Source organism: Ascaphus truei, unplaced genomic scaffold (assembly GCF_040206685.1).
Source record: "Ascaphus truei isolate aAscTru1 unplaced genomic scaffold, aAscTru1.hap1 HAP1_SCAFFOLD_97, whole genome shotgun sequence".
NCBI classification, from domain to species: Eukaryota; Metazoa; Chordata; class Amphibia; order Anura; family Ascaphidae; genus Ascaphus; species Ascaphus truei.
This window is the reverse complement of record NW_027457309.1, coordinates 475,087-502,192: the sequence shown is the minus strand read 5'-3', so window position 1 is coordinate 502,192 and position 27,106 is coordinate 475,087. Positions and strand designations below refer to the sequence as shown.

General features: G+C 46.0%; 1 protein-coding gene across 3 annotated transcripts in view; it reads left to right on the top strand.

Moving 5' to 3' along the window:
* The first annotated feature begins 527 nt into the window (after positions 1-527).
* KIF4A (kinesin family member 4A) overlaps positions 528-27,106 on the top strand; it is a 54,049-nt gene continuing 27,470 nt past the window's right edge. For 2 of the 3 annotated variants that reach the window (XR_012799049.1, XM_075585172.1), the window contains exons 1-16: positions 528-626; positions 4,245-4,428; positions 4,764-4,878; positions 5,237-5,420; positions 10,937-11,036; positions 11,133-11,299; positions 11,546-11,640; positions 17,582-17,701; positions 18,060-18,235; positions 18,413-18,474; positions 23,890-24,022; positions 24,756-24,814; positions 24,897-25,002; positions 25,380-25,448; positions 25,703-25,885; positions 26,855-26,958. Coding sequence is in view for 2 of the 3 variants with exons in the window: in XM_075585172.1 (XP_075441287.1) it covers positions 4,312-4,428; positions 4,764-4,878; positions 5,237-5,420; positions 10,937-11,036; positions 11,133-11,299; positions 11,546-11,640; positions 17,582-17,701; positions 18,060-18,235; positions 18,413-18,474; positions 23,890-24,022; positions 24,756-24,814; positions 24,897-25,002; positions 25,380-25,448; positions 25,703-25,885; positions 26,855-26,958 (1,790 nt within the window). In the remaining variant the exon portion in view is untranslated. Of the gene's footprint in view, positions 627-4,244; positions 4,429-4,763; positions 4,879-5,236; positions 5,421-7,811; positions 7,927-10,936; positions 11,037-11,132; positions 11,300-11,545; positions 11,641-17,581; positions 17,702-18,059; positions 18,236-18,412; positions 18,475-23,889; positions 24,023-24,755; positions 24,815-24,896; positions 25,003-25,379; positions 25,449-25,702; positions 25,886-26,854; positions 26,959-27,106 lie in introns of those variants that run through there. The other variant, XM_075585173.1, reaches the window with a different exon arrangement.

The window sequence follows — 27,106 nt, the reverse complement described above, 5'->3', positions numbered from 1 at the left end:
CCCAACCCCCCCCCATCTCACATCACCCAACCCCCCCCCCATCTCACATCACCCAACCCCCCCCCATCTCACATCACCCAACCCCCCCCCCATCTCACATCACCCAACCCCCCCCCCCCATCTCACATCACCCAACCCCCCCCCCCCATCTCACATCACCCAACCCCCCCCCCCATCTCACATCACCCAACCCCCCCCCCATCTCACATCACCCAACCCCCCCCCATCTCACATCACCCAACACCCCCCCCCCATCTCACATCACCCAACATCCCCCCCCCCATCTCACATCACCCAACATCCCCCCCATCTCACATCACAACCATCTCACATCACCCAACATCACTCTCTCCTCCCTTCTATCACCCGGCACAGATCGATCGATCCCTCTGCCCCCCCTCTCTCTCTCCACGGGTTCTGTGGCGCCCTTAACAAAGATGGCCGCTGAGGGCTTCACGCGTAATCACTAGGAAAAACGTGCGTTTGCCCGTCTCCGCTCTCTGACACGCCTTCCGTTTGGGATTGGTCAGTACTTTTGAAAGTCGGCGGTTAGCGCGGCGGTTGTGCGAGGTGCAGATAGGCCGGTCCCGGAGCGGTATACAGAGGGAGGGAAGCTGTGTGGCGCGGTATGTTCCGCTGTTTACCGGGGGAGGGGGTGTGCAGTGGTATGTTCCGCTGTTTACCGGGGGAGGGGGTGTGCAGTGGTATGTTCCGCTGTATACCGGGGGAGGGTGCGTGCAGTGGTATGTTCCGCTGTATACCGGGGGAGTATGCGTGCAGTGGTATGTTCCGCTGTATACTGGGGGAGGGTGCGTGCAGTGGTATGTTCCGCTGTATACCGGGGGAGGGTGTGTGCAGCGGCGGGCGCAGCGGGTCCCCGGTGTCTGCTCAGGCTGAGACCGCCTGTCCCGTGTGTGGGCCGGCGCCAGCTTTCCCGTGGCACTGTCCGTGGCCTTGCGCCCCCCCTCTCTACAGCCCTCTCACCCCATACACCCTCTGCCCCCCCTCTCTACAGCCCTCTCACCCCATACACCCTCTGCCCCCCAGCACCTTCTCACCTATACTGCCCCCTCACCCCATACACCCTCTGCCCCCAGCACCTTCTCACTTATAATGCCCCCTCACCCCATACACCCTCTGCCCCCCAGCACCTTCTCACTTATACTGCCCCCTCTCACCCCATACACCCTCTGCCCCCCAGCACCTTCTCACCTATACAGCCCCCTCACCCCATACACCCTCTGCCCCCAGCACCTTCTCACTTATAATGCCCCCTCACCCCATACACCCTCTGCCCCCCAGCACCTTCTCACTTATACTGCCCCCTCTCACCCCATACACCCTCTGCCCCCCAGCACCTTCTCACTTATACTGCCCCCTCTCACCCCATACACCCTCTGCACCCCGGCTCATTCTCACCTATACAGCCCCCTCTCACCCCATACACCCTCTGCACCCCGGCTCATTCTCACTTATACAGCCCCCTCTCACCCCATACACCCTCTGCCCCCCAGCACCTTCTCACTTATACTGCCCCCTCACCCCATACACCCTCTGTCCCCCTCTCTCACCTATACAGCCCCCTCACCCCATACACCCTCTGCCCCCCTCTCTCACCTATACAGCCCCCTCACCCCATACACCCTCTGCCCCCCCTCTCTACAGCCCTCTCACCCCCCCTCTCTACAGCCCTCTCACCCCGTACACCCTCTGCCCCCCAGCACCTTCTCACCTATACAGCCCCCTCACCCCATACACCCTCTGCCCCCAGCACCTTCTCACTTATACTGCCCCCTCACCCCATACACCCTCTGCCCCCCAGCACCTTCTCACTTATAATGCCCCCTCACCCCATACACCCTCTGCCCCCCAGCACCTTCTCACTTATACTGCCCCCTCTCACCCCATACACCCTCTGCCCCCCAGCACCTTCTCACTTATACAGCCCCCTCTCACCCCATACACCCTCTGCACCCCGGCTCATTCTCACTTATACAGCCCCCTCTCACCCCATACACCCTCTGCCCCCCAGCACCTTCTCACTTATACTGCCCCCTCACCCCATACACCCTCTGCCCCCCAGCACCTTCTCACTTATACTGCCCCCTCACCCCATACACCCTCTGCCCCCAGCACCTTCTCACTTATACAGCCCCCTTCTGCCCCAGCACCATCTCACTTATACAGCCCCCTCTCACCCCATACACCCTCTGCCCCCCAGCACCGTCTCACTTATACAACCCCCTCACCCCATACACCCTCTGCCCCCCAGCACCTTCTCACTTATACAGCCCCCTCTCACCCCATACACCCTCTGCCCCCCACCTTCTCACCTATACAGCCCCCTCTCACCCCATACACCCTCTGCCCCCCAGCACCTTATCACTTATACAGCCCCCTCTCACCCCATACACCCTCTGCCCCCCAGCACCTTCTCACTTATTCAGCCCCCTCTCACCCCATACACCCTCTGCCCCCCAGCACCTTATTACTTATACAGCCCCTTCTCACCCCATTCACCCTCTGCCCCCCACCTTCTCACATATACAGCCCCCTCTCACCCCATACACCCTCTGCCCCCAAGCACCTTCTCACTTATACAGCCCCCTCTCACCCCATACACCCTCTGCCCCCCAGCACCTTCTCACTTATACCGCCCCCTCTCACCCCATACACCCTCTGCCCCCCAGCACCTTCTCACGTATACAGCCCCCTCTCACCCCATACACCCTCTGCCTCCCAGCACCTTCTCACTTATACAGCCCCTTCTCACCCCATACACCCTCTGCCCCCCAGCACCTTATCACTTATACAGGCCCCTCTCAACCCATACACCCTCTGCCCCCCAGCACCTTATCACTTATACAGGCCCCTCTCACCCCATACACCCTCTGCCCCCCCACCTTCTCACCTATACAGCCCCCTCTCACCCCATACACCCTCTGCCCCCCACCTTCTCACCTATACACCCCCTCTCACCCCATACATCCTCTGCTCCCCCACCTCACTTCTACAGACCTCTCACCCCATACACCCTCTGCCCCCCAGCACCTTCTCACCTATACAGCCCCCTCTCACCCCATACACCCTCTGCCCCCCAGCACCTTCTCACTTATATACCCTCCTCTCACCCCATACACCCTCTGCCCCCCCCACCTTCTCACCTATACAGCCCCCTCTCACCCCATACACCCTCTGCCCCCCACCTTCTCACCTATACAGCCCCCTCTCACCCCATACACCCTCTGCCCCCCACCTTCTCACCTATACAGCCCCCTCTCACCCCATACACCCTCTGCCCCCCCATCTTCTCACTTCTACAGCCCTCTCACCCCTTACACCCTCTGCCCCCAGCACCTCCTCACCTATACAGCCCCCTCTCACCCCATACACCCTCTGTCCCCCCATCTTCTCACTTCTACAGCCCCCTCACCCCATACACCCTCTGTCCCCCCACCTTCTCACCTATACAGCCCCCTCTCACCCCATACACACTCTGCCCCAGCTCCTTCTCACTTATACAGTCCCCTTTCACCCCATACACCCTCTGCCCCCAGCACCTTCTCACTTATACAGCCCCCTCTCACCCCATACACCTTCTGCCCCCCAGCACCTTCTCACCTATACAGCCCCCTCTCACCCCATACACCCTCTGTCCCCCCATCTTCTCACTTCTACAGCCCCCTCACCCCATACACCCTCTGTCCCCCCACCTTCTCACCTATACAGCCCCCTCTCACCCCATACACACTCTGCCCCAGCTCCTTCTCACTTATACAGTCCCCTTTCACCCCATACACCCTCTGCCCCCCACCTTCTCACCTATACAGCCCCCTCTCACCCCATACACCCTCTGCCCCCCAGCATCTTCTCACTTATCCACCCTCCTCACCCCATACACCCTCTGCCCCCCCCGTCTCACTTATACAGCCCCCTCTCACCCCATACAGTGTATACACCCTCTGCCCCACGAGGACAATACCCCACGCTCCCCTCCCCCCAGCACAGCACCCTTTTTTTTAGTGTTATGTTCTTTAGTTTCTCAGCCTGCCAAATGTTTTCACGATTTACTTAAATATTTTTTTATATATATAACTTTGCCGCCTAGTTTTGTAAATTGTGGAGTAATTTATGAAGACTGGCCGGGGTATCCCGGAGCCTCTTGTAGTATCGTCTACATACCAGCCCATGAATTTTTTTGTTAAGCAAAATGCTGTTTTAAGCCTCTGTAATTGTCCCCACAGAGCGTGTGCGGTGGTCCTGGTCTGATTTCCCACCCGGCATCATCTTTTAGGAACTGTTGGTGGTAACATGGGGAAGGATGAGGGCATCCCAGTCAAGGTCGCTCTGCGCTGCCGGCCCCTGGTACCCAAGGAGATAAATGATGGCTGCAAGACATGCCTCACCTTTGTGCCCGGCGAACAGCAGGTTTGTGCCATGATATTTGGGCTTCACGAAGCCTCCTTGTGATCACAGACACTGCTTCTCCCGCCGCGCGTTGACACCTCCCGCCGCGCGCGTTGACACCTCCCGCCGCGCGCGTTGACACCTCCCGCCGCGCGCGTTGACACCTCCCGCCGCGCGCGTTGACACCTCCCGCCGCGCGCGTTGACACCTCCCGCCGCGCGCGTTGACACCTCCCGCCGCGCGCGTTGACACCTCCCGCCGCGCGCGTTGACACCTCCCGCCGCGCGCGTTGACACCTCCCGCCGCGCGCGTTGACACCTCCCGCCGCGCGCGTTGACACCGCTTCTTCTTACCAGGTCATTGTAGGTAATGAGAAATCCTTCACCTACGATTATGTTTTCGACCCATCTGCTGAGCAAGAGGAGGTGTTCAACACTGCTGTTGCGCCTCTCATTAAAGGGCTATTTGAAGGTAAGTGCTATGTCCTATTGTTACATCTGGGATAAAGCCACAAGCTTCATGCTGGCAGTAAATGCTACTAGTGTCCCTTCAGCCTTGGTTGATGTGTCCCCTAGGAAGCCTCTTGGCTGACAGCAGACAGGTTACAAAACCTTATCTGACATCCTGAAGATGACAGATTAACTGATAGCTGGTAAACTGAGATTCAGCTGCCAACCTAAATTTAGTCACTGCTTGGCCACTGCCCCAAAAGATCAGTAGGGGACGTGATTTTTGCTCCTTGTAACTCCTTATGTCGGGTGGAAAGTTGGTCTCGGGGAGTGAAGTCGCTAGAAAAATGCTTACATTTTTACACCGTGCCTCCCTGCAGGGTACAATGCCACGGTGCTGGCGTATGGGCAGACCGGGTCTGGGAAGACTTTCTCGATGGGGGGAGCGTACTCTCAAGATCATTCGGATGAGCTCGCGGTTGGGGTCATCCCCAGGGTTATCAGGTCTCTTTTTAAGGAAATTGAAGAGAGGCCAGACTGGGAGTTCCTGTTGAAAGTGTCTTACTTGGAGGCAAGTGTCCTGATAAGTTGGTCTTGTATAATGTGTTGCCAGATATGCCACACCTGTGTGCATGTGACTTGTGTATGTGAAGTGGTTCATACATCCAGATTTTCCTGCTGACTCGCCTCCCCACACACAGGGCCCTTAAAAAAACATCACGTTACACCTCAATACGCTGCCACCACCAAGAATAATGCACGGGCTTACCTTCAGAACTCTTGGTCTCCCGTTTACTGAAAACAAAAATATGTAATTAACACACACAATGTATAATGCAAATCCACTTCTAGGTTGACGGTTTTACGACTTAGAAAATCACCTTCTCTAAAAAGACGTTTTAAAGGTGCCTAAATATACGAAAGACCGCATATCTTAATTTCTTTAAGTCTTGGAAACATGTAAATCATATCAATAGATTCAGGCGGGTTTGCTGAATGTAACACGACTAAGATTGAGTGACAAATGGATATCTGTCTCTTTACTACCTTCTAGACCTCAAGGGTCTGGCCTTATTGAATTTGTGTCCTTGCAACAATTCTAAATATTTAGACGTTCTGCTTTAGAATAGAAATTCTCACCCGATATCCTCATTTTGAATAAATTCACTCTTGTGGAATATCTTCTTAGCCATACACCCTGAGCCTTGCAGAACCCTCCAAAGAATACCTTTGAACATGGCTTGTTTATCAGATTTTCAGGAGCCATCATTTAATCCCATCTCTGGTACAACAAATGTCCTTCTCTTTAGATTCTATCAGTCCCATACAAGCCATATTGTACTTTTAGTGGGTTATCAGTGGTACAATTAAGCCCTCTTTGTAGATCAGCACAAAAACAGGACCTGTCATAAACCCAATAGCTTGTATTGTTAAGACGAATGGTAACCACATTAACCCCCTGAATCACCAGATTTATTGAAATACTTAATATCTCAGGATACTATCATGCCATGGACTTAACATACCTCTGAATTCTAGTTTTGATACCCATATACAGGCTTTTTGGGCTCAAAAGTTGCCTCTTGTCACAGAGAAGCCCCGCCTTTTGTGGGTGTGTCTGATCATCCATCTCATTTGTCATTTATGGCTGGCCTATGGTTTTACCTGAAATGCTTCATAGTATAAAATGCCCCATTGCGCACTCCTCAAAACCCCTAGAATAATGCCACCCTCACACTTGTATTTGTATGATTAAAATATACGTTTGGACAACTGTCTTGACGGGGCTAACTAAAATATAGATTTTACCAAAAAAAAAAATAATTAGACATGCAATGTCACACTTGGTCGTATTTGATGCATGTGGCCAAGTATGCCTGCCATAGATGTATATTTCTTATATTTGTGATATAGCAGATTTTATTTATTCTACATTTTAAAATCTGGAAGGATTTCACCTTCTCTGCTAATTACGGAGGGGGGGAAGGGGAGGATTTCAGGGCTTTACAACCCCCTTTGAAGATGGCACGCAGGTTTTCTGGTATTTATGGATACTGTCACCTGACAATGTATTGCGCCGTAAATGAGAGAACCAGATTAATCTCTGGTAAATGTAGCTGTGCACCCTTAAGCTGCGCTTATAGTGCTGGCGACAGCGACGTTGCGGCAAAACAAATGCATTGCTGCCGTCGTGTGCTTGTCGTAAGCACGGAGCGACAGCTTGATCGCTGGACGTCATCTCAATTTGATTTTTCCAGAGACCGAAGACTTCCGTCGCTATAAGCGTAGCCTTAGCCATCAAAACATTTGTTTATTCATTGTTCTGTTGACCAATAAATGCACAGGCTAGTTGACCACATAAAAAAGTGCAAGTTAAAGCAGCAAAACATGAAAATGAAAAATCTGCCATTTGTATTAACTCCTAAGGCCATTTTAACTTTGTTTTGTAAATGTTCTGATCATCCTTGGGTTGCCACAGTAACCCTTTATTTATTTATAAAAGATTTTGCCAGGAAGTAATACATTGAGAGTTACCTCTCGTTTTCAGGTATGTCCTGGGCACAGAGTTAAGACAAATAATACATGGTTACAAATACAGTTACCTAAGTGAACAGGGTATACATTATATACAAGACATTGCGTGCACAGTTAAAGGTAATATATATTATGGGCGTATGAAACAGTTACAGACCAGATTAAAATGTGAGCCAGCCTTAGATTTGAAAGAACTTAAACTGGTGCTGGATGTGAGAGTCTCTGGTAGGTGGTTCCAGTTTTGGGGTGCACAGTAGAAGGTCCTACCCACTTCCTGTTTTGAAACGAGCTCTGACACGCACCTTTCTGAGCTTTGCGCTTTGGCAATAACGTATGTCAGACAGTCTGTGTGGAACGCAGCAACAGGTGTTTGTTACTTTGAAAGCTGTAACAATGTGTTATACTTTGTAATATAATGTTACATTGCAGCTGCAGCATTTCACACTGCAGCACAGTTAGAAGGCGGCCATTACGTTACGCAAAATCAGGATTTGTACAGATTTATAACAGGAGCATCAAATGATTGTCATCTTAGGTAAGAACGTAGAATTCTACATTGTTGCATGTTTTACATGAAAAAAGGGGGATGTAGGAAAGGGTGCTTTAACCCCTTGGTTGTTGTATTTTTAACACCACTGCACAGAAAAAAAAATTGACGTGTAGTACAGCCATATATTAAAGTTTATTTTCATGCTAGTTGAAACCTCCAAAACAAGCTCATATTGAACCCCAAAAATAACCACAATATATATATGTGTGTATATGTGTATATGTGTACTGTATATGTGCAGTGTTCGACAAACCTATACATTTGCTCGCCCCGGGCAAGTGGATTTAACCCCCGGGCGAGTAAATATTGGCCCAAGCAGCACACGTTTGGTACTAGGTGGCGAGTAGATTTTTTTGTGTGGCGAGTACATTTTTTGGTGATTTGTCAACCACTGTATATGTGTATATGTGTATATGTGTATATATATAATTTGTCAAAGCGTAGAAATTAAATCAGTCAAGGGTTCAAAGTAACAGGTGAGTTTATCAGCACCATGGCACAATTTGAGAGAAAAGAATTCCAACAAGGAACTCAGGCCTCTGCCAACATATTGCTTGGTATCACATTTTTATACATTTCAAAATGAGTAATACGCCCTGTAGGGGGGCTGGGTTAGAGATAAATAATATGATGACATACAAAAATACATATTGGTTGATACATAAATATGCTTTACATTGCTATATTCCTATCCTATATACCATATATGTGGGCTGCCCTTAACCTTGTGACATAAGGGAGTTACTGTGTCCAGCCCTGTGTGTTCTGTAGCTGTAAGATAACAGAACCTAAGGTCAGCAGAATTATCTAAGGCAGGAAAAACCTCTTACGAATGCATTTTCAATTCTTGCATGCCTCGTAGGAATTACACAAGGGCGAGTTACATCTAGAAGCGATACACAACAGAATCAAACATTACAGTTCGTACACGAATGAAACAAATAAGCATACATACAAGCAAACACTCAAAATGGCGGTTAGGCCAACATGGAGGTGATGATAGCCACACACATTATCACAATCTTCACAATATATTTATATATATATATATACACACACACACACACACACACACACACACACACACACACACACACACACACACACACATTTTACCAGATAGGAGTCCTGGAAAAACGAGACAGCACACAGCCAGAGAAATCCAGAAGAACTATTCAGATTAACATGGCACCACATCCAACGTTTCGGTCATCAAAGAGTGACATTCCTCATGGACGTGCAATGTGTGAATGCTAATGGACCCCCTTATATACCCACATGTATCAAGACTTAAACAAACTCACCCGTGTGTGGACATAATTGCCCGCGGAAAAAACGTGCAGCTGTGTACTCTGTGAACCGCATGTGTTTGCTGGAACGCACCGCCATCTTGGATATTGAAATGGGGCTTCTCCTGACTAAATACGGATGCCCGCATGGTCCACTATCAGACCCTTACACGTCGCGCACATCCGCAAGACTCACAGTGCCCTGCACTGTGTGAGGGATGCTAAAAGTAAGGAGGCTGCTAGGTTCATGTCTATTCCCGCAGCCCGCATGCGCCATGTTGGTGTAATGTAGATCTATGTCGAGACTACCACCTTAGGTGTGACCCAAGAATCCACCTTACTGTTACAAAGTGAACAAATGCCTAAAAAAATGGTGACACACTTTTTAGGCATTTGTTCACTTTGTAACAGTAAGGTGGATTCTTGGGTCACACCTAATGGGCATTATGCCCTAGGTGTGACATTGCTCGGCACCTTTATGGTTTACACCAGCTGGGCAGTGCGTTTGCAATGCTGTCCCAGATGTCACTGGCCTCTTTAATGGACCGAGCATGGTCAATGATAGTCTCGACATAGATCTACATTACACCAACATGGCGCATGCGCGCTAGTGCGTGCTGCGGGAATAGACATGAACCTAGCAGCCTCCTTACTTTTAGCATCCCTCACAGTGCAGGGCACTGTGAGTCTTGCGGATGTGCGCGACGTGTAAGGGTCTGATAGTGGACCATGCGGGCATCCGTATTTAGTCAGGAGAAGCCCCATTTCAATATCCAAGATGGCGGTGCGTTCCAGCACACACCTGTGGTTCAGAGTACACAGCTGCATGGTTTTTTCGCGGGCAATTATGTCCACACACGGGTGAGTTTGTTTAAGTCTTGATACATGTGGGTATATAAGGGGGTCCATTAGCATTCACTTATTGCACGTCCCTGAGGAAGGTCACTCTTTGATGACCGAAACGTTGGATGTGGTGCCATGTTAATCTGAATACAGTTCTTCTGGATTTCTCTGGCTGTGTGCTGTCTCGTTTTTCCCGGACTCCTATCTGGTAAAATCTATCTGTGTATATGTGCATATGGGACAAGCATCAGCATTTTTTCTGTTTACAGTGTGCCAACTGAGTTTGTGTGTGTGTGTGTGTGTGTGTGTGTGTGTGTATGTGTATGTGTGTCACAGAGGAATGCTACTGAACATGGCAATATATATTTAAAACCAGAGACAGAACATGAGACAGAGCTCAGAGCACATCCAGTGAAACTTATACACGGTACAGTGCCTAAATATATATGTATAGATATCTATGAAATAAAATGGTCTTTTATTTTAACATTTTGGCCAAAGTGTTGTAAGCCCCTGAGCCACTACATGGCAGACCACATCTCAAGGGTCCCTAACACTAATATAAATTCTTAATAACCTGTGCATTACCAGGAAGATTGATTTATAACAAATCTATCAAAATTAGTTGCATAGTTCTAAATACACACACACACACACACACACACACACACACACACACACACACACACACACACACACACACACACACACACACACACACACACGTTTCACTGGATGTGCACTGGACTCTGTCTGTGTTTCATGTTCTGTCTCTGGTTTTAAATAGTTGAAACCTCCATAAGGATTATTTTTTGTCCCTGATTTTAGGGTTCTTTCTACCTAATTGAGGTTTTTCTTTTCACCTTTCAGATCTACAATGAGGAAATTGTTGACTTGTTATCCTCTTGTGATAATAAAGCTTCTCCGATCAGTATCCGTGAGGATCCCAAGGAAGGGATTAAGGTACTTTGTAGGTCACACCGTAATCAGGTTTCTCGGTGTACTCAACATGTTTTTATTTTGTTGCAACAACAAAAACAAGCGTGCCTCTGCCTGCAGATCTGTGGCTTGATGGAGCGTGTCGTGAAGACGGAAATGGACACCGTGTCGTGCTTGGAGCTTGGAAACGGATCTCGCACTGTCGCTTCAACCGCCATGAACTCGCAGTCCTCTCGATCACACGCCATCTTCACAATCTCTATTGAGCAGAAGAGGACGGGTGACAAGTACGTAAGCACCAGGAATACCCACAATACCTGACATAAGGCCCAGCAATACATTGCTCTCTCCCCTTGTATCAAAGGAGTCCCCGATATGTGATGCGTGATGTCAGATTAGACATGAGCAGTAACTTGGTAGTTATTCACGTGACAATTGACCCATCCTTGTACATTTAAAAAGTTACAGATCTGCACATGTACTGCGTCAGAAGGATGTTACATACATGCTTGCCGTTCTCTTCCTTCCAATAGAAGCGGCAGCTTTCGCTCCAAGCTACAGCTCGTAGATCTTGCCGGGTCGGAGAGACAGAAAAAAACAAAGGCTGAGGGTGATCGGCTGAAGGAAGGTGAGTCTGACACAGTCTCCGGCCATGCACAAACCTTTCATGATGAGACCTATAGAAAAGGAAATGGCGAACGATTTTACTCCTTCAGCAGTGTGACTTAAAGCAGCAGCCCTGGCTATTCTTTTTACCTGAATTGGGACTGAATTGAGATTCCTCTTGTGAGCCTGGTACAGTACGTTAAAAGTGAAGCCCACTGATCAAGATGGCAACCTATGTTACAGGTTAGAATGGCTCTGTGTAGCCAAAATGGCTGCCTAGCACTATTCCAATGTATTACCTCACTTAATCATCTGAAGTGTATTCAGTGTTTAGGGTGACTGTATTTTCTGTAGGATTCATTGTGTTGGACCTCTTCATTCACAAGGCCAGTACACATTTTATTCCAGGGCTGTTTATCTGGGCCGGGTGCAGAGTCTTTGGACAAAAGTGAGTTGGGCTGGGACGTGCCCACCTGCTGGGAGAGATCACACTTCAAAGCCTCCCTTTGGGAGGTACTGAGCTGAAGCTGGGGAGCGTTATCTGGGTGCTAACCCGGTCGGCTTGTTCCCTATTGGCCAGTTCAGATTTCCTGGTGGTCCCGCCCCAGTTTTTATTGGTCCATCCAGGATGACCCCTCTAACTGGCCCTCAACAGATTATCTCTTTGATTTGGTTAGAACCCGGTCTTCCATTGTTTCAGATGGAGGCTGGGAAAGTATGTAACCAGACACTGATCAAAGCTCCACAGTTACTCTTGGTTGGTCTGTCAGAGACCAACTTGTACAGACTGAAACCCAAGGTTGTCATTCCTACGGACCGGAACCCTTGCACGGACTGATTGTGAAGGAAGGTATACTTGCTGCAGCAGCACCAGGCCCCCATGAATTACCTGTGTTTTGGCGAGTTAATGCCGAGTGTGGTTTTACTGTTGGCTTCGGATGACTAAACTCTGGGTTATAAAATCTTTATATTCTGCTATGTGCTTTTCCATTTTTGGTAGTCTGGTCAATCCAAATTGGGACACTACTTACCTCTGAGAATCTCATGAGTCTTAATGGCTATGGATAACCTTGCTCGAGCGGTCAATAGAAAGTTGGTTTCCTTGGAAGATGTTCCTGTTGTATTGGTGACGGGGGGCTACCAGCAACCAGAGATTACATGGTCAACTCAGAGGTGCCACACAGTTGAGAAAAAAATAATTCTGGGTGAATGTCCAACAGATGGATGCAATGCATGGCAGCGATGAAATTGGCAATGCAAAAAAAATACGATGGACAAGAGCCCACTTTTTTTTTTTACTGGATGGAAACTGGACGACCTGGTTCTTGAGATACAACAGTGAAGTGACAAGTTTCAAATCTTCCAAGGGGAACAAAATGGCTGCCAAATCTTTTGCCAATAAGAACATGCAACTTCCTATTGCATGGCCATTTAAACCTACTTTTTAAAAACCATGAAGCATTACTTGCTGGTGCAGTAACCAGTATCTCGGCATTTAGCTATAGAAGGACCCCATGGTCCCTACCTTGTGTATGGATTATCATATCATGCCCTTGTCGATCCACTGCTAGATGAAGTCGTACCCAATGATCTTCCAGGTGCTGGGGTTAAAAGAAATGTTACAAAAACACCTTTTCAGATTTCGTCCTCCCAAAATGTGTTGTATTTGGTCTGCTCTGTTCTTTCTTTGGAGCTCATGAGGGGCTTGGATCACCCCGTTTTTAAGGGTGCAATTATAGTGACAGCAACATTGCGTCAAAACACATGCATCGCCGCGTGTGCTTATAGTAAGCACGACGGCTTGGTCGCGATCACTGGAAGTCATCTCAATTTAATTTTTCCAGCGACCGCAGCCTGACGTCGCCTGCATAAGCGAAGCCTCAGGAGAAGAACTACAAGATAGATTATTATTTTATTTATTTTTTTACTTCTACTGTTTCATCGTGTGATGTCAGACTTTTTTTTTTTTTTTTTTTTTTCCCCTCCCGAACCCATTCATTTTCTATCTCTGGATTGCCCAGCATAAATCTCTCCATACTTTGTGTTTAAAGCTTCTGAATTATTTTCGCATTTAAATTGAAACTTTCACATCCATACGTGACCTACTTTCTTACTTAGGCGAGGTTGCAAGATTTTGTTGCTTGAAGTCCTCTGCACGTGTGGCAAAAATGAGTCGCCAAAAATTTCCTGTTGACTTAAGAAACCACTGTTCATTTTCTTTCCAATTCAATGTCTTGAACAATTAGTGTTAATGGGAAAAGCTTTGACATGGTCTCCTTGTCGCACTCCTTTGCTGATCCGTATCGTGCTTATATAATCTTGTAATCTGATGAGTCTCGTAAATGTTACTTATAATATCAATGTACACTTCTACAACACTTTTGACTTAATGCATGTAAAACCGCTGAGATGTAGAACGAATCAAATGCTCTTCTGGTAATCTATGAATCTTAAAGCAGAGTGGTAGCTCATATTCATTACTTCAGGAAATTACATCTTCTATGATTTTAAATGTGGTCCATTGTGTTGTATCCACTGCAAAACCCTGCTTGCTCCACTTTTAGTGCCTTCTCTGTATCTTCCAATCTTAAACTTTTACGCCAGGCCAGAGATGAATTACAAAGATTATTAATATTCCTACATGGGAACTTTTTATGCTCCTCTTCTAACTTAATTATTTTTGTTAACTTGCCCTGGTTGTGATTTTTAATTTCTTTCCTATGAGGCTATCGAAATGATAAATTGTCCTCTAATAGCGGCTTTGAGCTTCCCATGGGGTAGTCGGGCTCTCAACTGAACCTTTATTTATCTTGAAATCTACTGAGTTCCCTATTTCCTCGATTTCAATCTGATTTGTCATTTAAACGCTACTGGAAAACCATGGGTCTAATAAAGGGGGGTTTCAGAACCACCGGGGCGTGGTCCGACCATGTTATAGGACCTATATTTGTCTGAGCTACTCGATCCAAAAGATTTGCCGAAACACATCTATATAGTCAATTCTTGTATAGATATCGTGAGGGGGAGAGCAAATGTGTAATCTTTGGTTTTTATTTTCAATGCACCAAGCGTCTTCAAGTGTGAATTCTTTTGTCGGCTTCCTAAAACTTTGATTTGTTGAATACTACATTGGCTAACTTTTGGTTTGGTGCCGTGGACTTGTGCAAGTCTGTGTTCTGGGTCATATTAAAATCTCCACCTAATAATAATATCCCATGGAGGTGTCTTCCCAATTTCTTCTAATATTGAGTTCAGAAATTCAATTTGCTGATCATTAGGAGCATAAATATTCACTAAAGTCGCCTTAATTCCTGACAAGACCCCTTACAATTATAAATCTACCCTCATCTCCATTTCTTCCATTTGAAACGGAACATCTTGTTTTATCAAGATCTATTTTATCTACCCCTCTTCTTGGTAAAGGACTAGTAATACGCTAACGGGTAGGCACCCCGAAAAGTGTTAGGGGGATCTTGCCTATTAATGAGTTTCCTGCAGGAACAAAATATCCGCCTGCATCTTAAATTCCCTCAGGGCAAGTCTATTTAAAAAAAATATATATTATTAGAGTTTAGGGCCTTTAGATTTAGAGACTACTTTTTGTGTCTCTTTTTTAAGGGAACTGAGACACCACTTCCCTGTTGATCCGTGGTGTTACGGAGGGTGGGGTAGTAAGGGGATAACATGGAAAAGGGTTAGAAAAAATAACACAAGGGTTTATGGGAGGTAGGTGCTACTGTCCATCCTAACACCTTTTTAACTATTGGTCCCTCTCTGGACCAAAATATAGGGCAAAAAAAGCCCCGGGGGAGGGGGGCACAAGCCTCGAGGTCCACGGGGCACCCCTAACTAGGAGTCCTTCTACCCACTCAAATTCTTAACTTCTAAATGCCTGGCCCTCTTAAATGAAAACCCGTAAGTAGAAAAACATGGAGCACTGCAAAAGTCAAAGAAGAACTGGAGGCAGGATCAAAATGTGGAAAAAGTTATTAGCAATTGGTTAACTGAGGAAGTTCATAGGCGGCTTGAAAAAATTAAAGTAAATAAGGCACCTGGCCCCAATGGCATACATCCAAGAGTTCTCAAGGAGTTAAGCTCAGTAATAGCCAAACCATTATATTTAATATTCAAGGACTCCATTTCCACAGGCTCAGTACCACAAGATTGGCGTAAAGCAGATGTGGTGCCTATATTTAAAAAGGGAGCTAGATCACAACCGGGAAATTACAGACCTGTAAGCCTGACTTCAATAGTGGGGAAACTACTTGAAGGTTTAATACAGGATAATATTCAGGAATACCTAATAGAAAATAAAATCATTAATAGTCAGCATGGATTTATGAAGGATAGATCAGGCCAAACTAACCTTATTTGTTTCTTTGAGGAGGTAAGTAGGAATTTAGACCAGGGTAATGCAGCTGATGTGGTCTACTTAGATTTTGCAAAAGCTTTTGATACGGTTCCACACATGGTTGGTGTACAAAATAAAGCAAATTGGACTCCGTAATAATGTATGCACCTGGATTGAAAACTGGTTAAAGGACAGAGGGTTGTCATAAATGGAACTTTTTCAGGTTGGGCTAAGGTCGTGAGTTGAGTACCTCAGGGATCTGTACTGGGACCCCTGGTTTTTAACTTGTTTATTAATTACCTTGAGGTTGCCATCGAGAGCAAAGTCCATCTTTGCTGATACAAAATTGTGTAAGGTAATAGAATCAGAGCAGGATGTAATTTCTCTTCAGAAGGACTTTGAGAGACTGGAAACGTGGGCAGGTAAATGGCAGATGAGGTTTAATACAGACAAATGTAAGGTTATGCATTTGGGATGCAAGAATATAAAGGCAACTTGCACATTAAATGGGGATAAGTTGGGGGAATCCTTGATGGAGAAGGATTTATGAGTGCTTGTAGACAGCAGGCTTGGCAATAGTGCCCAAAGTCATGCAGTAGCTGCAAAGGCAAGCAAGATCGTATCTTGCATCAAACGGGCAATGGATGGAAGGGAAGTAACCATAATTATGCCCCTTTACAAAGCATTAGTAAGACCACACCTTGAATATGGAGTACAATTTTGGGCACCAAGCCTAAGAAAAGACATGGAACTAGAGTGCAGAGAAGAGCCACCAAATTAATAAAGGGGATGGACATTCTAACTTATGAGGAGAGGCTAGCTAAATTTAGATTTATTTACATTAGAAAAGAGGTGTCTAAGAGGGGATATGATAACTATATACAAATATATTCGGGGACAGTACAAGGAGCTTTCAAATGAACTATTCATACCAAGGGCAGTACAAAGGACACGGGGCCATCCCTTAAGGTTGGAGGAAAGGAAATTTCGCCAGCAACAAAGGAAAGGGTTCTTTACAGTAAGGGCAGTTAAAATGTGGAATTCATTACCCATGGAGACTGTGATGGCAGATACAATAGATTTGTTAAAAAAAAAAGTTGGACATCTTTTTAGAAAGGAAAGGTATACAGGGATATACCAAATAAGTATACATGGGAAGGATGTTGATCCAGGGATTAATCCGATTCTTGGAGTCGGGAAGGAATTTATTTTTCCCCTTATGAGATATCATTGGATGATATGACTCTGGGGTTTTTTGTTTGCCTTCCTCTGGGTCAATAAGTATAGATATAGGATAAAGTATATGTTGTCTAAATTTAGCATAGGTTGAACTTGGACGTACGTCTTTTTTTTCAACCTCATCTACTATGTAACTATGTACTTGAAATTCTCTGTTGAGGTTTACTATTTATGATTTTTTTCCCTATCTTGGCATTCAGATCTCATTGGCAGCAAACCAATGGGTCATCAAAATGTTTCTTGTTCGCTGGGATATACATGCAGGATCGGCCGCTCCTTTTAACACAGGAATTTCCGCAGTGTAAATAACGGTAATCATGCTAATGGTGCAACTGGTCTGTAAACGTGTTATGATGATTTTATCCACGTGTAGGTATCAGCATTAACCGCGGACTGTTGTGTCTGGGAAACGTCATCAGTGCCTTGGGTGAGGAGAATAAGAAGGGCAGCTTTGTGCAGTACAGAGACTCCAAACTGACCCGGCTGCTGCAAGGTTGGTAGCTGCTCGGTTAGTCAACCTGTGTAGGTTAGGTGCTGCAGAGCAGAGCTTGGACTAGCAAGTAGTTGCGTACATCCATATGTTACTGTGGAGCAATGTGAAGCTGAGGGGTGCTGACGTCTGTCCCCTATGTAAACTGGTTTATTTTCTTTGTATAACTGGCCATGGCAGCAGCTCTTTATAGTACAGTTTGATTTGGGATATGGATGATGCGCTAAAGAGATTAAAATGGTGAGAAGCAAATGTTTGGCGCGATTAGATCTACACTTGGGGCAAATCAGAAGTTTAGTGCAGTATTGGGTGAGGATGCTTAATAGCCATGAGAATACTAAATATGTGGGTTCCTGTGCAGATTCGCTTGGAGGGAATAGTCACACCCTTATGATCGCATGTGTTAGCCCCGCTGATTCCAACATGGAAGAGACCCTAAACACACTGCGATACGCAGACCGGGCCAGGAAGATCAAAAACAAACCGATCGTCAACACCGATCCGCAGCTTCTGGAGATGCATCGCCTCAAGCAGCAGGTAACACATTACCAGAGGGAGGAGCTGTGGCAAATGAGGTCCCAAAGTCTTGTCACTAACGTCCACTGTTGCTGTGTGGCTAATCTGCATGCGTGCAACTGTAACGGAACTTCTTGCGTGCAGTTACAGGATGGTGCGCTGAGCTGGCCCTTCACATGCTTTCTCCTTTGTTTTCAGGTGCAGGAGTTGCAGGTTCTGTTGCTTCAGGTCCACGTTGGGACCCTGCCCATACTAACAAAGTAAGAACATGGGAGGTACTGCATTAATATACTTAGTGTTACATTTCCCACAGAACAATACACAAACTAATCCAATACATGCCGGGATTAAGATTTAATTTTTTTTATATATATAGCAAAATGCTTTTCTGCCTCCCATTAGAAATCCATGTTTTTAGTGTTAGAGGAGTCCATACTGATGTATCATCTTTTATCTATCGGCTGCCGGAGAGCATATGCTGGTGCGCAGTGTGCAAAGCGTTAACCGTCCACGGCGCAGTGCATAGCTGTCAGTAATGGCCCATCGGGATTAACACAGTGGGGGTCCCTGCGTCTGAATGGGACTCGCGCTGTGTGACTCCAACCCGGCTGCACCTGTCTGTAAGTCGCACAGTAAGAGTAAGACTGAATCGGTCACCCTCCATGCGTCCAACAGGCGATCGCGTGGCTTTAATTTTATTTTAATAACACAGTATTGAAGCAGGGGGTCTCCGGAGTTGAACCACATTCATTTCAGCCCCGGGATGAACATTCACACTCATCCAACTGCTGCAACAACGACGCAATGATCCTCATCAGCATGATGCAAAGAATCCATGATCCTCAGCGGATTGCAGATGAGTCTCTGGTAAGTTCTTCCTCCTTTTCGTCTTCTCTTTGTAATCCAACAGGTCCATGACAGGAGATGCTGACCCGACGACGTGTGTGCGCCAGTGCCATGTGTGCCATGTGCCATCAATCAGATTGGTGATGTACCATTTGCCAGTCAAATGTGAGGTCACAGGCTGTAGATAATGCCTGCCACGTCTCGTTTGACCCCAAGAAGCCGTCGGTTCAACATCTCCTGTACTGGACCTGTTGGCTTGCAAACAAGGGAAGAAAGAACTCGCCTGAGACTACTTTGCAAACAACTGAGGATCATGGGCTTCTGCGCATCATGGTGTTGAGAATCATTGCTTTGTGGATTGAGTTCGGTCATAGTTGGAATAGGAGGGTGAATGTTCGTCCCGTCAAAAGTAAGAAACACATTAATTGTGTTGTGTTTTTTTGGCAAATGTTTGTTTTTAAATGTAGTGTTTTCAATTTTTTTTAATGGTTGCCCATGTCCAAGTTGTGGTCTTGGTTTACTACAGTGACAATCAATTGGTTTATTGGCAAATATTTTTTTTATTTAAATGTAATGCATTGTGGTTCTTTAAATTTTTAGGTTGCCCATTCATTGCCATATTGGCAATCCATGTACATATTGTGGGCATGTTTTACCACAGGGACAATCTGTGTAGAGGGGGTGGCGGTAGTTGCTCCAGGAGAGTGGTTTGGCCTCCTGAGAGGGGGTTGACCTATTAATCACCGTAGCAGTTATTGACCACTATGTTACTTAAGGGGTTACAGGTCATGGGTTTGTTTTTATTTATTTTACGGTCTTTGACCAGTGAAGAGGACGGCCTTTATCGTTGCAGGGTTAAGTATAATTCTTATTTACTATATACTGGCTGGGTAATGTTTTATTTTTAATTGGCAAATGCACTATTACTCAGATCTGGATAATAGGGATTTTCAGACATATAATCAGAAGACTATAAACAGCCCCCTATAGTTGCACTCAAAATAGATGACAAATAAGGTATATTGTCAAATAGTGGATAGCTGGATATAAGCCAAATCCATCACATAGGATTGAAAGCTACAAGGTCACACTCAAAATAGAAAATAATGAAGACTTTAATAGTAATAATATAAAAATCGACGAAACACAATAAAAATGCACAACCGTGCATAAATAAAATCCCCTAATGTGTGAGGTAACGGTAAGTGTATGGTCAAATAATTGTACCAAGTGATAAAGCTAATAGTCGGTCAAAAGCTAAATCAACAGCTGCTAAGTTGCACACACAGAAATGCAAAAAACAGATATATATTTGCAAATAGGAAGTGGATAGACAATGTATAGATAATAGCCACTATATACACTGTAATAAGCTATCCCTCTGTATACACGAGGAATAAGTACAAACAATGTAGTCCGTGTAGTGGATACGTGTGGGGTAGTTCAGTATGGTTACGCTCACCACGAGGTACGCAGTGGCAAAACCCCGCACAGTATATGCAACAGCAGACCCAGTATGTAGCATACAACCTGGTGTCCGTAAAGCAGCCTAGGAACTCCGTGGGCAGGTAGGAGTTACCGTTCCTCAAACCACAAGCCGCGCAGGTAGACTATGTGCTCATGTTTGTATGTCTGGTGTAGCGACGTGCTCCGTGTTTTATTGTAATAGGGATTTTGCCTACTACTGTACTGTTGGCAAGGGATTGTTGGGTGTAGAGGGGGTGGGTAGTAGGGTGCCCATTAATTGCAATTGGGGTTATCTTTGCTCCCATTGAGAGCAAAGGTAACCACACTGGCCATCAATGGGTATATTATTTTTTGTATTGTATTTTTTTATTTTTTTTGTATTCAGTGTTTGATATTTTCCAACAGAATTTACAAAGAATAAGAGAATATACAAATATTACAAATTACACCAAAATTATACCAATACAATTGATAACTTGGTAAAAACAAAAAGGGGGGGAGAGCACCAGTTTTAGTCTATCTTCAACTCCGGTGGACATCCATCACAGGGGTAAGCCAGGGGCGGTAACCTTGGAGTGATTAGGCTAGAGGCCTGGGGCGTTTAGATAAGTGAGGATAGTGAATGAAGACCTGGGGGTGGCTGTGTAGAAAACCATGGTTCCCTAACTTTCTGACATTTTGTTAGAGTAATGAACATATATCAGACAGGTAAGGTTTACCATGTTGCAGAGACCACATTTTGGGGAGTGTTGGGAGATCTTTCTGCTCCCAGAGGGCAGCTATCTCAATTCTCGTGGCAATGACTATATTGGTAAAGTTTCTTTTGGGCTCTGGACAGATCCGAGAGAGGTCTAATTAACAGGAACAACCATGGATCTAGTGGAGCTGTAATTTTGTCAAATTCTTTGGAGCCAGTCTAATCTTTGTTCAGAGGTCATTTATTTTTGGATAATACCACCACATACTGTATGTAGAAATTAGGCATTTTCACCACAGCCCGTAGCCAGGTAAAAACATGGAGGTTCCCATGGGTGTTGGGTACCACCTCCCATGAAGCCTGTCGCAGGAGACCAGGACTCTTAACACCTTTTTAACAGGGATAATTCAGAAGGCAAAACAAGATAGTGGAATAAAATTAGGTTTATTTGGGTAAGCCCACGTACACACAAATGAAATACAAAGATACAGGTAAAATACACACTTACTGGGGGTTGAAAAATTAGCCTCAAATAGGTGCAGGGCGCCTGCTTCGAAAGGCTTACCCTTACTGGGATATCCACCCGGGCTTCCTGGTCCTCCTTTTTGGCTAAAAACCCCTAGCCGCGAGCACTACTTTCTAAAATGAGAGCTTGAACCTGGCATCTGACTGTCTCTGCAGGGATGTATAGTGCAATACTGTATGACTCAATGTCCTGTCTGATAAGAAAGTGCTGACTTCACACTCTCAAATTATTAGATGTCAGGTGGCATGTTGGAGACACTTCTTGTAGCTGCTACCTAATTTTTTTTATCTCATTTAAACCTTATTCACTATTGGTGGTGGTTGATGCCATATTGTACACATTTGGTTATTATTTATTTTATGTGATATCATTAGAAGAGTTCACTTTTATTATTATCATTATCATTACTATCACGTTATTCACACTGTCACTTGTACATTAGGAGCGCCCGATTGCACCCCCCTTCTTTTCACTTAGTCTCTGCAGGGCAGGCATTCCTAGCTCCAAAAATGAAGCCGGCTGCTCTGCTATTCGTAACAGAGCAACTTTGAAAAGCCCGCGCTTCACCGACTTAAGCAACTGGATGTTCTGTTTCTCTGCCTCGGCCGTCACCTTCCATACCTTCCATTGATCTATCTTCAGCATGAAAGTAGGAGGAGCGACATATCGGACTGTGGGAATTCCCTCCCACTAGCCAATAGAATCGGGCTCGTCCTTTGGGTGACGTCAGAGGGGGAGGCGTGCCAAGCTAGCTGAAAGCCGGGCGGGAAATATGGATTAGCCAATGGGAAATGTGCCATCTTCCCTCAGCTAACCTATTGCCACCTGGGGTAAGGCTCCACCAGGTCTGGCAGACTCGAAAGGTGTGCCCACAGGGTGCCCTTTGTTCTTCAGACCTTGCAAATCGCCCTTCCTCGCCCACCAAATGGTTTTGTCACCTCTGGACATCCTCTCTCCTTTAAACTCCGATATCTATACAGACATCCCGGCACCTATGTGGGCTGACTGCATAGACATTTATACAAAATGCACCAAACATTATAAAACATATTTTAATACATAATGTGTCTTGGGCAACCTTGTACCTGTGAGGGAAATGGGTCTGGGATGTGTGTGTTCAAACCAGGAGTCTGGGAGACACTGGGCAGCCCCGGTGTAATTCACCCCGCGTACCCGCAGATCATGCCTGCACACCGGGGAGAATTAGGGGACTACATGTAACTTTGTCCCCTGAACTCCTGTAAACAAAATAACTGTATTTCTACCCAGATATCGCACCTAAAATTTACACTCCCGAAGTCTTATGTTTCAGGGACAAGGGGAACAGGTGAAGTGGAAAACCAGGTGGTCATGCTTTTACTTTTACATGGTACAATACATGGCCTCTGGCTTATGGTGCTACTTAGCTGCCAGGGACCTACGTTTTTCAGGGGTAACCAGTTGGGCTTAACCTTTATTATGCAGCCCGACTACCTCCTACTGTCACAAGGACCTTATAGGAATTTTCTTTCCGTGGTGTAGATGGGGCATTTCGAAAAAGCCTCCCAGTCCTCCGCATCCAAGACCTCCTCCAGGTCCGACTCCCACTGGGCCATATGTTAAATTTCCCATTGTTGTTAACTGGGGGATTAAGTAGGTGGGTTTGTATTGTATAGTTTATTGGGGGTAGTTGGGTAGTGGGATGGGGTTAACCCCCTCATTACCTATGCGAGTTACTACTACTAATGTAATAAAGAGGTTAATCCCCTCTACCCCCAATAAACCAGGTACCCTGGCTTAACCGTCATTGCCTTAGTTGCTAGCTGCCTACGTAAGGAAGTGGCTTTTATTTTAATACAACAGTATTGAAGCAGGGGGTCTCCAGAGCTGAATCGCATTAATTTCAGCCTCGGTGACCCCCTGCTTCCTGAGTTACAGGCCCTGGTATGGGGTGCCGGTATCTCCATGTTTAAATTCTCTTGCGTCACCTGACCGGGGCATTTAAGCAATGTAGAGAGATACCGGGGCTTTTGTGTGGGCAGCACGACAGACCATAATGCTGCATCTGTAGTACACTGTAGATAAATGTTGCTGGAGTCTCCTGCAGTGACTTGGTCTCCTTGCTTTCAGTCTGTTGTATTTCCTGTCTATTTCCTACAGCATGGAGCCATCTGATAACCTGCAGTCCCTCATGGAAAGGAACAAGACTCTGGAGGAGGAAAATGGGAAACTATGTCAGGAGCAGAGTCAGTATGCTCGACACACTGCCCAGATCTTGGAGAAAATTATCATGGTGAGCTGAGGACACCACTTGGTTCCGTATGTTCTGAGCGTACCTGATTTGTAAGCTACTGGGATCTGTATGCAGAAGACGGGTTACCAGAGACAACACTGTTTTTCCTTGTCTGGTTTCCCTCTTGGAAAATATGTAATACTGAGATTCCCACAGATCGCAGATGCTGTGTCTTGCAGTTTAATGCCACATGGCCTCATTTGTGTTCCACGATTTAAGAAAATCCTTTTAAGCAGAAGCGATTATCCCTGTATCCTTGGGTAATGTGCAACCAGTATTTAAAGCACAGCTATGGAGAACCTGCTTTGCTGCCGGTGTATTTGTATGTAGTGGAATGGACAGACCTCGGGCTTTACATGTTGGTGTATTTTTAAAGGACTTTGCAAAACTGACATTTCAAATTGGGTATATGTATATCCTTGGTGGGGGGCCTCGATCCAACTGTGGATCGACACGGGCTGAAGATTTTATCTATATATTATATTGCAGTATGTAAAATATAAAAGAAGAAAATCACTGTGGTGGAGGCTGCTAGTGTTTATTAGCTTGTAGTGCCTGGCAGAGATGTGTGAATGAGGTGGCGGAGTCCCGATTCTTAACTGTTGATGCTTAATTTCGAAGGTTGATTTAACATTGCTTGCGAACACCTTGAGCAAAGCATTCATATGCCCTGGATGAGTCAATATAATGTCACTTTGTTGTGATTCTCTGCTGAATATTCATCTTTCTGCAGACTGAACAGGCAAATGAGAAGCTGACCTGTAAGATCGATGTGCTCTGGCAGCATGCAGCGTGAGTTTGTCTCCTTTCACATGCTGGGTTCAGGGGGGTGCTCGCATTACTTTGCTGCTTTCATTAACCCTTCTGACCACAGGTGCAAAGTAGACTTGCAGAAGCTGGTGGAGATCCTGGAGGACCAAGAGCTGAAGGAAAACGTGGAGGTGATTCGTGATCTTCAGCAGGTCATTATGCAGCTCCAGGTGAGGAAGAGAAATGCCACGGTCATTCTACATCTCCGGGGCGCGCCACCACTGACTCGCGCCACCACTTTCTATAAGAGGGGCCTGCAATGCTTTTCAAAGTTTTGAAGTCAAAATTGTATTCCTCTAAAAGCTTCCAATGAAACTGGTGCATGAGACTGGTGAAGAATGAAGGCACTGGAGGATCTCGGGATTGTTCATCTATCACCATGGGGGTTTCTGAAGCCTTTCCAGGTGTATGCATCACCCCTAGTGAGAGATGTGCTTTGGTTTTCCTTCTCTTCTCCCCCCGCCCCCCAATTTTATAATTGCTTAGCTTGAGGTCATATGGAGATGTGACTGACGGCCCTTCTCTGTCCTCAAACTTACGTTTGCAGGATGAAAGCTCTGGCATTGCTGCCTCCATCGAGACTCTGGCTGAGGAGGTTAAATGCTCTCCTGAAGAGGTGAGGTCTGTGTGTTTGTGTGTGTGTGTCAGCTGACAACCATCACCATGATCTGTAGAGAAGGGCAGACCCTCTAGGACCAAAGTATACAAAGGGCAGTGACTTTATGTTGTTGATACTTTAATCTAGGTGAGCTGATGTGAGGGTTGATTTTCCTCTGACTACTTTCTATAGAAGTACACAACAAGCTTTACAATATGCACAATCAACTGCAGATTTAATTACTTGTGGAATCTTTTCTTTTTTTTATGCAGAAAGAGTCGGACTCTGAAGAAAAACGCTCCTCTAATGGCGTCACTACCCAGCATGCCCTGAGGCAGGCCCAGCTCTCCAAGGAGCTGATCGAGTTAAACCAAGCATTGGTGCAGAAGGAAGCCCTGGCCAGGAAGATGGCTCAGAATGACAGTCAGCAGCAGCCCATGCAGAGCGAGTACCTGGTATAACCTAGAAACGTATTCTCCCATCTCTTGCACTCCTATCTTTGTTGTGCTGTGATTGACTGAGGCACATGTGCGGCTGATGGTATTAGAGCAGCTCTGCAATATTTTACTATCCAAAGTGAGGCGATTAAACTTTCTGATACGGATATCTCCATATACCAATTTCTCAACCAGGATGCAGGGGAACCCAGCTGCGCTGTGAAACTTTTGCCAGGGGTAGCGCAGGCCCTGGGGAGAAACGAATGGCTGCTCAGTGGTCACATCCCACACTACTTGGAGACGTAGAGGCTGTGATCCGCCTCTCCTCACAGCCTGTCACGGAGAGGGGTGCCTCCATCTCCTGACAGAGCAAGGTGTGCCCTCTGAGCAGATAACGCGTTTCAGGTGTGTGGAGGGAAAGTGTGAGGGATGTGTGGCTTTGGGTGTGGTGTGGAAGTAAAAGAACGAGGGGTGTGTTTGATTTATAAAGACTGTTTCGGGGCATGGTGTCAAAAACGCAGTGTGTATGCAGAGAAAATGGTGGGTGTGTGCATGTAAGTGATGTGGGCGTGACCAGAGATCCAAAAATTCTTTGGATTAACAGTCTAGACCCTTACACCCTGCTAGAGGGGTGGAAAGTGTGGCAGTGATGTTACCTCAGTATTTAAGAATGGGTAGTTGAGAAATACAATCACTAATTCCCCTCTGAATGACACCCAAACTCGAGTTGCAGGAATTCCTGTAATAGTATACTTACAGTTTGTAAGATTGTTTGAAGGAAAATTAAACGTCTGTATTACTGTTATATTTGTTTTGATCAACGGCTGTGATACGACCTAGAAGCTAAACTGTCTCTGGAAACGAGATTAATGCTAGTGTTCGAGAGCACTAATACATTTGGAGTCTAATCTGGACGACACGTGTAATGTTCTGTAGCTTTACATTTCTGACTTGTTTCTCGTGTTATTACGTCTTCCTGTTGTAAAGAACAATATTAAGGTGCTGGAGTCTGAAGTGGGAGTGCTGCAGAAAGAGAAGGAGGAGCTGGTCCTGGCTCTCCAATCGGTCAAGAAAGACACCAACCAGGCCAAGTGAGTTGGCCGGATTGTCTTCTGCTCCCTTGTATCCCTAGAAAGCACATGGAGGGAAGGTTTGAAAGCATGGAGCTGATGTGCTTAATGTGGGGGAAGAGTATCTGTGTAACACCACCTGGGTTACAATAATAACATGCCCCTTTGG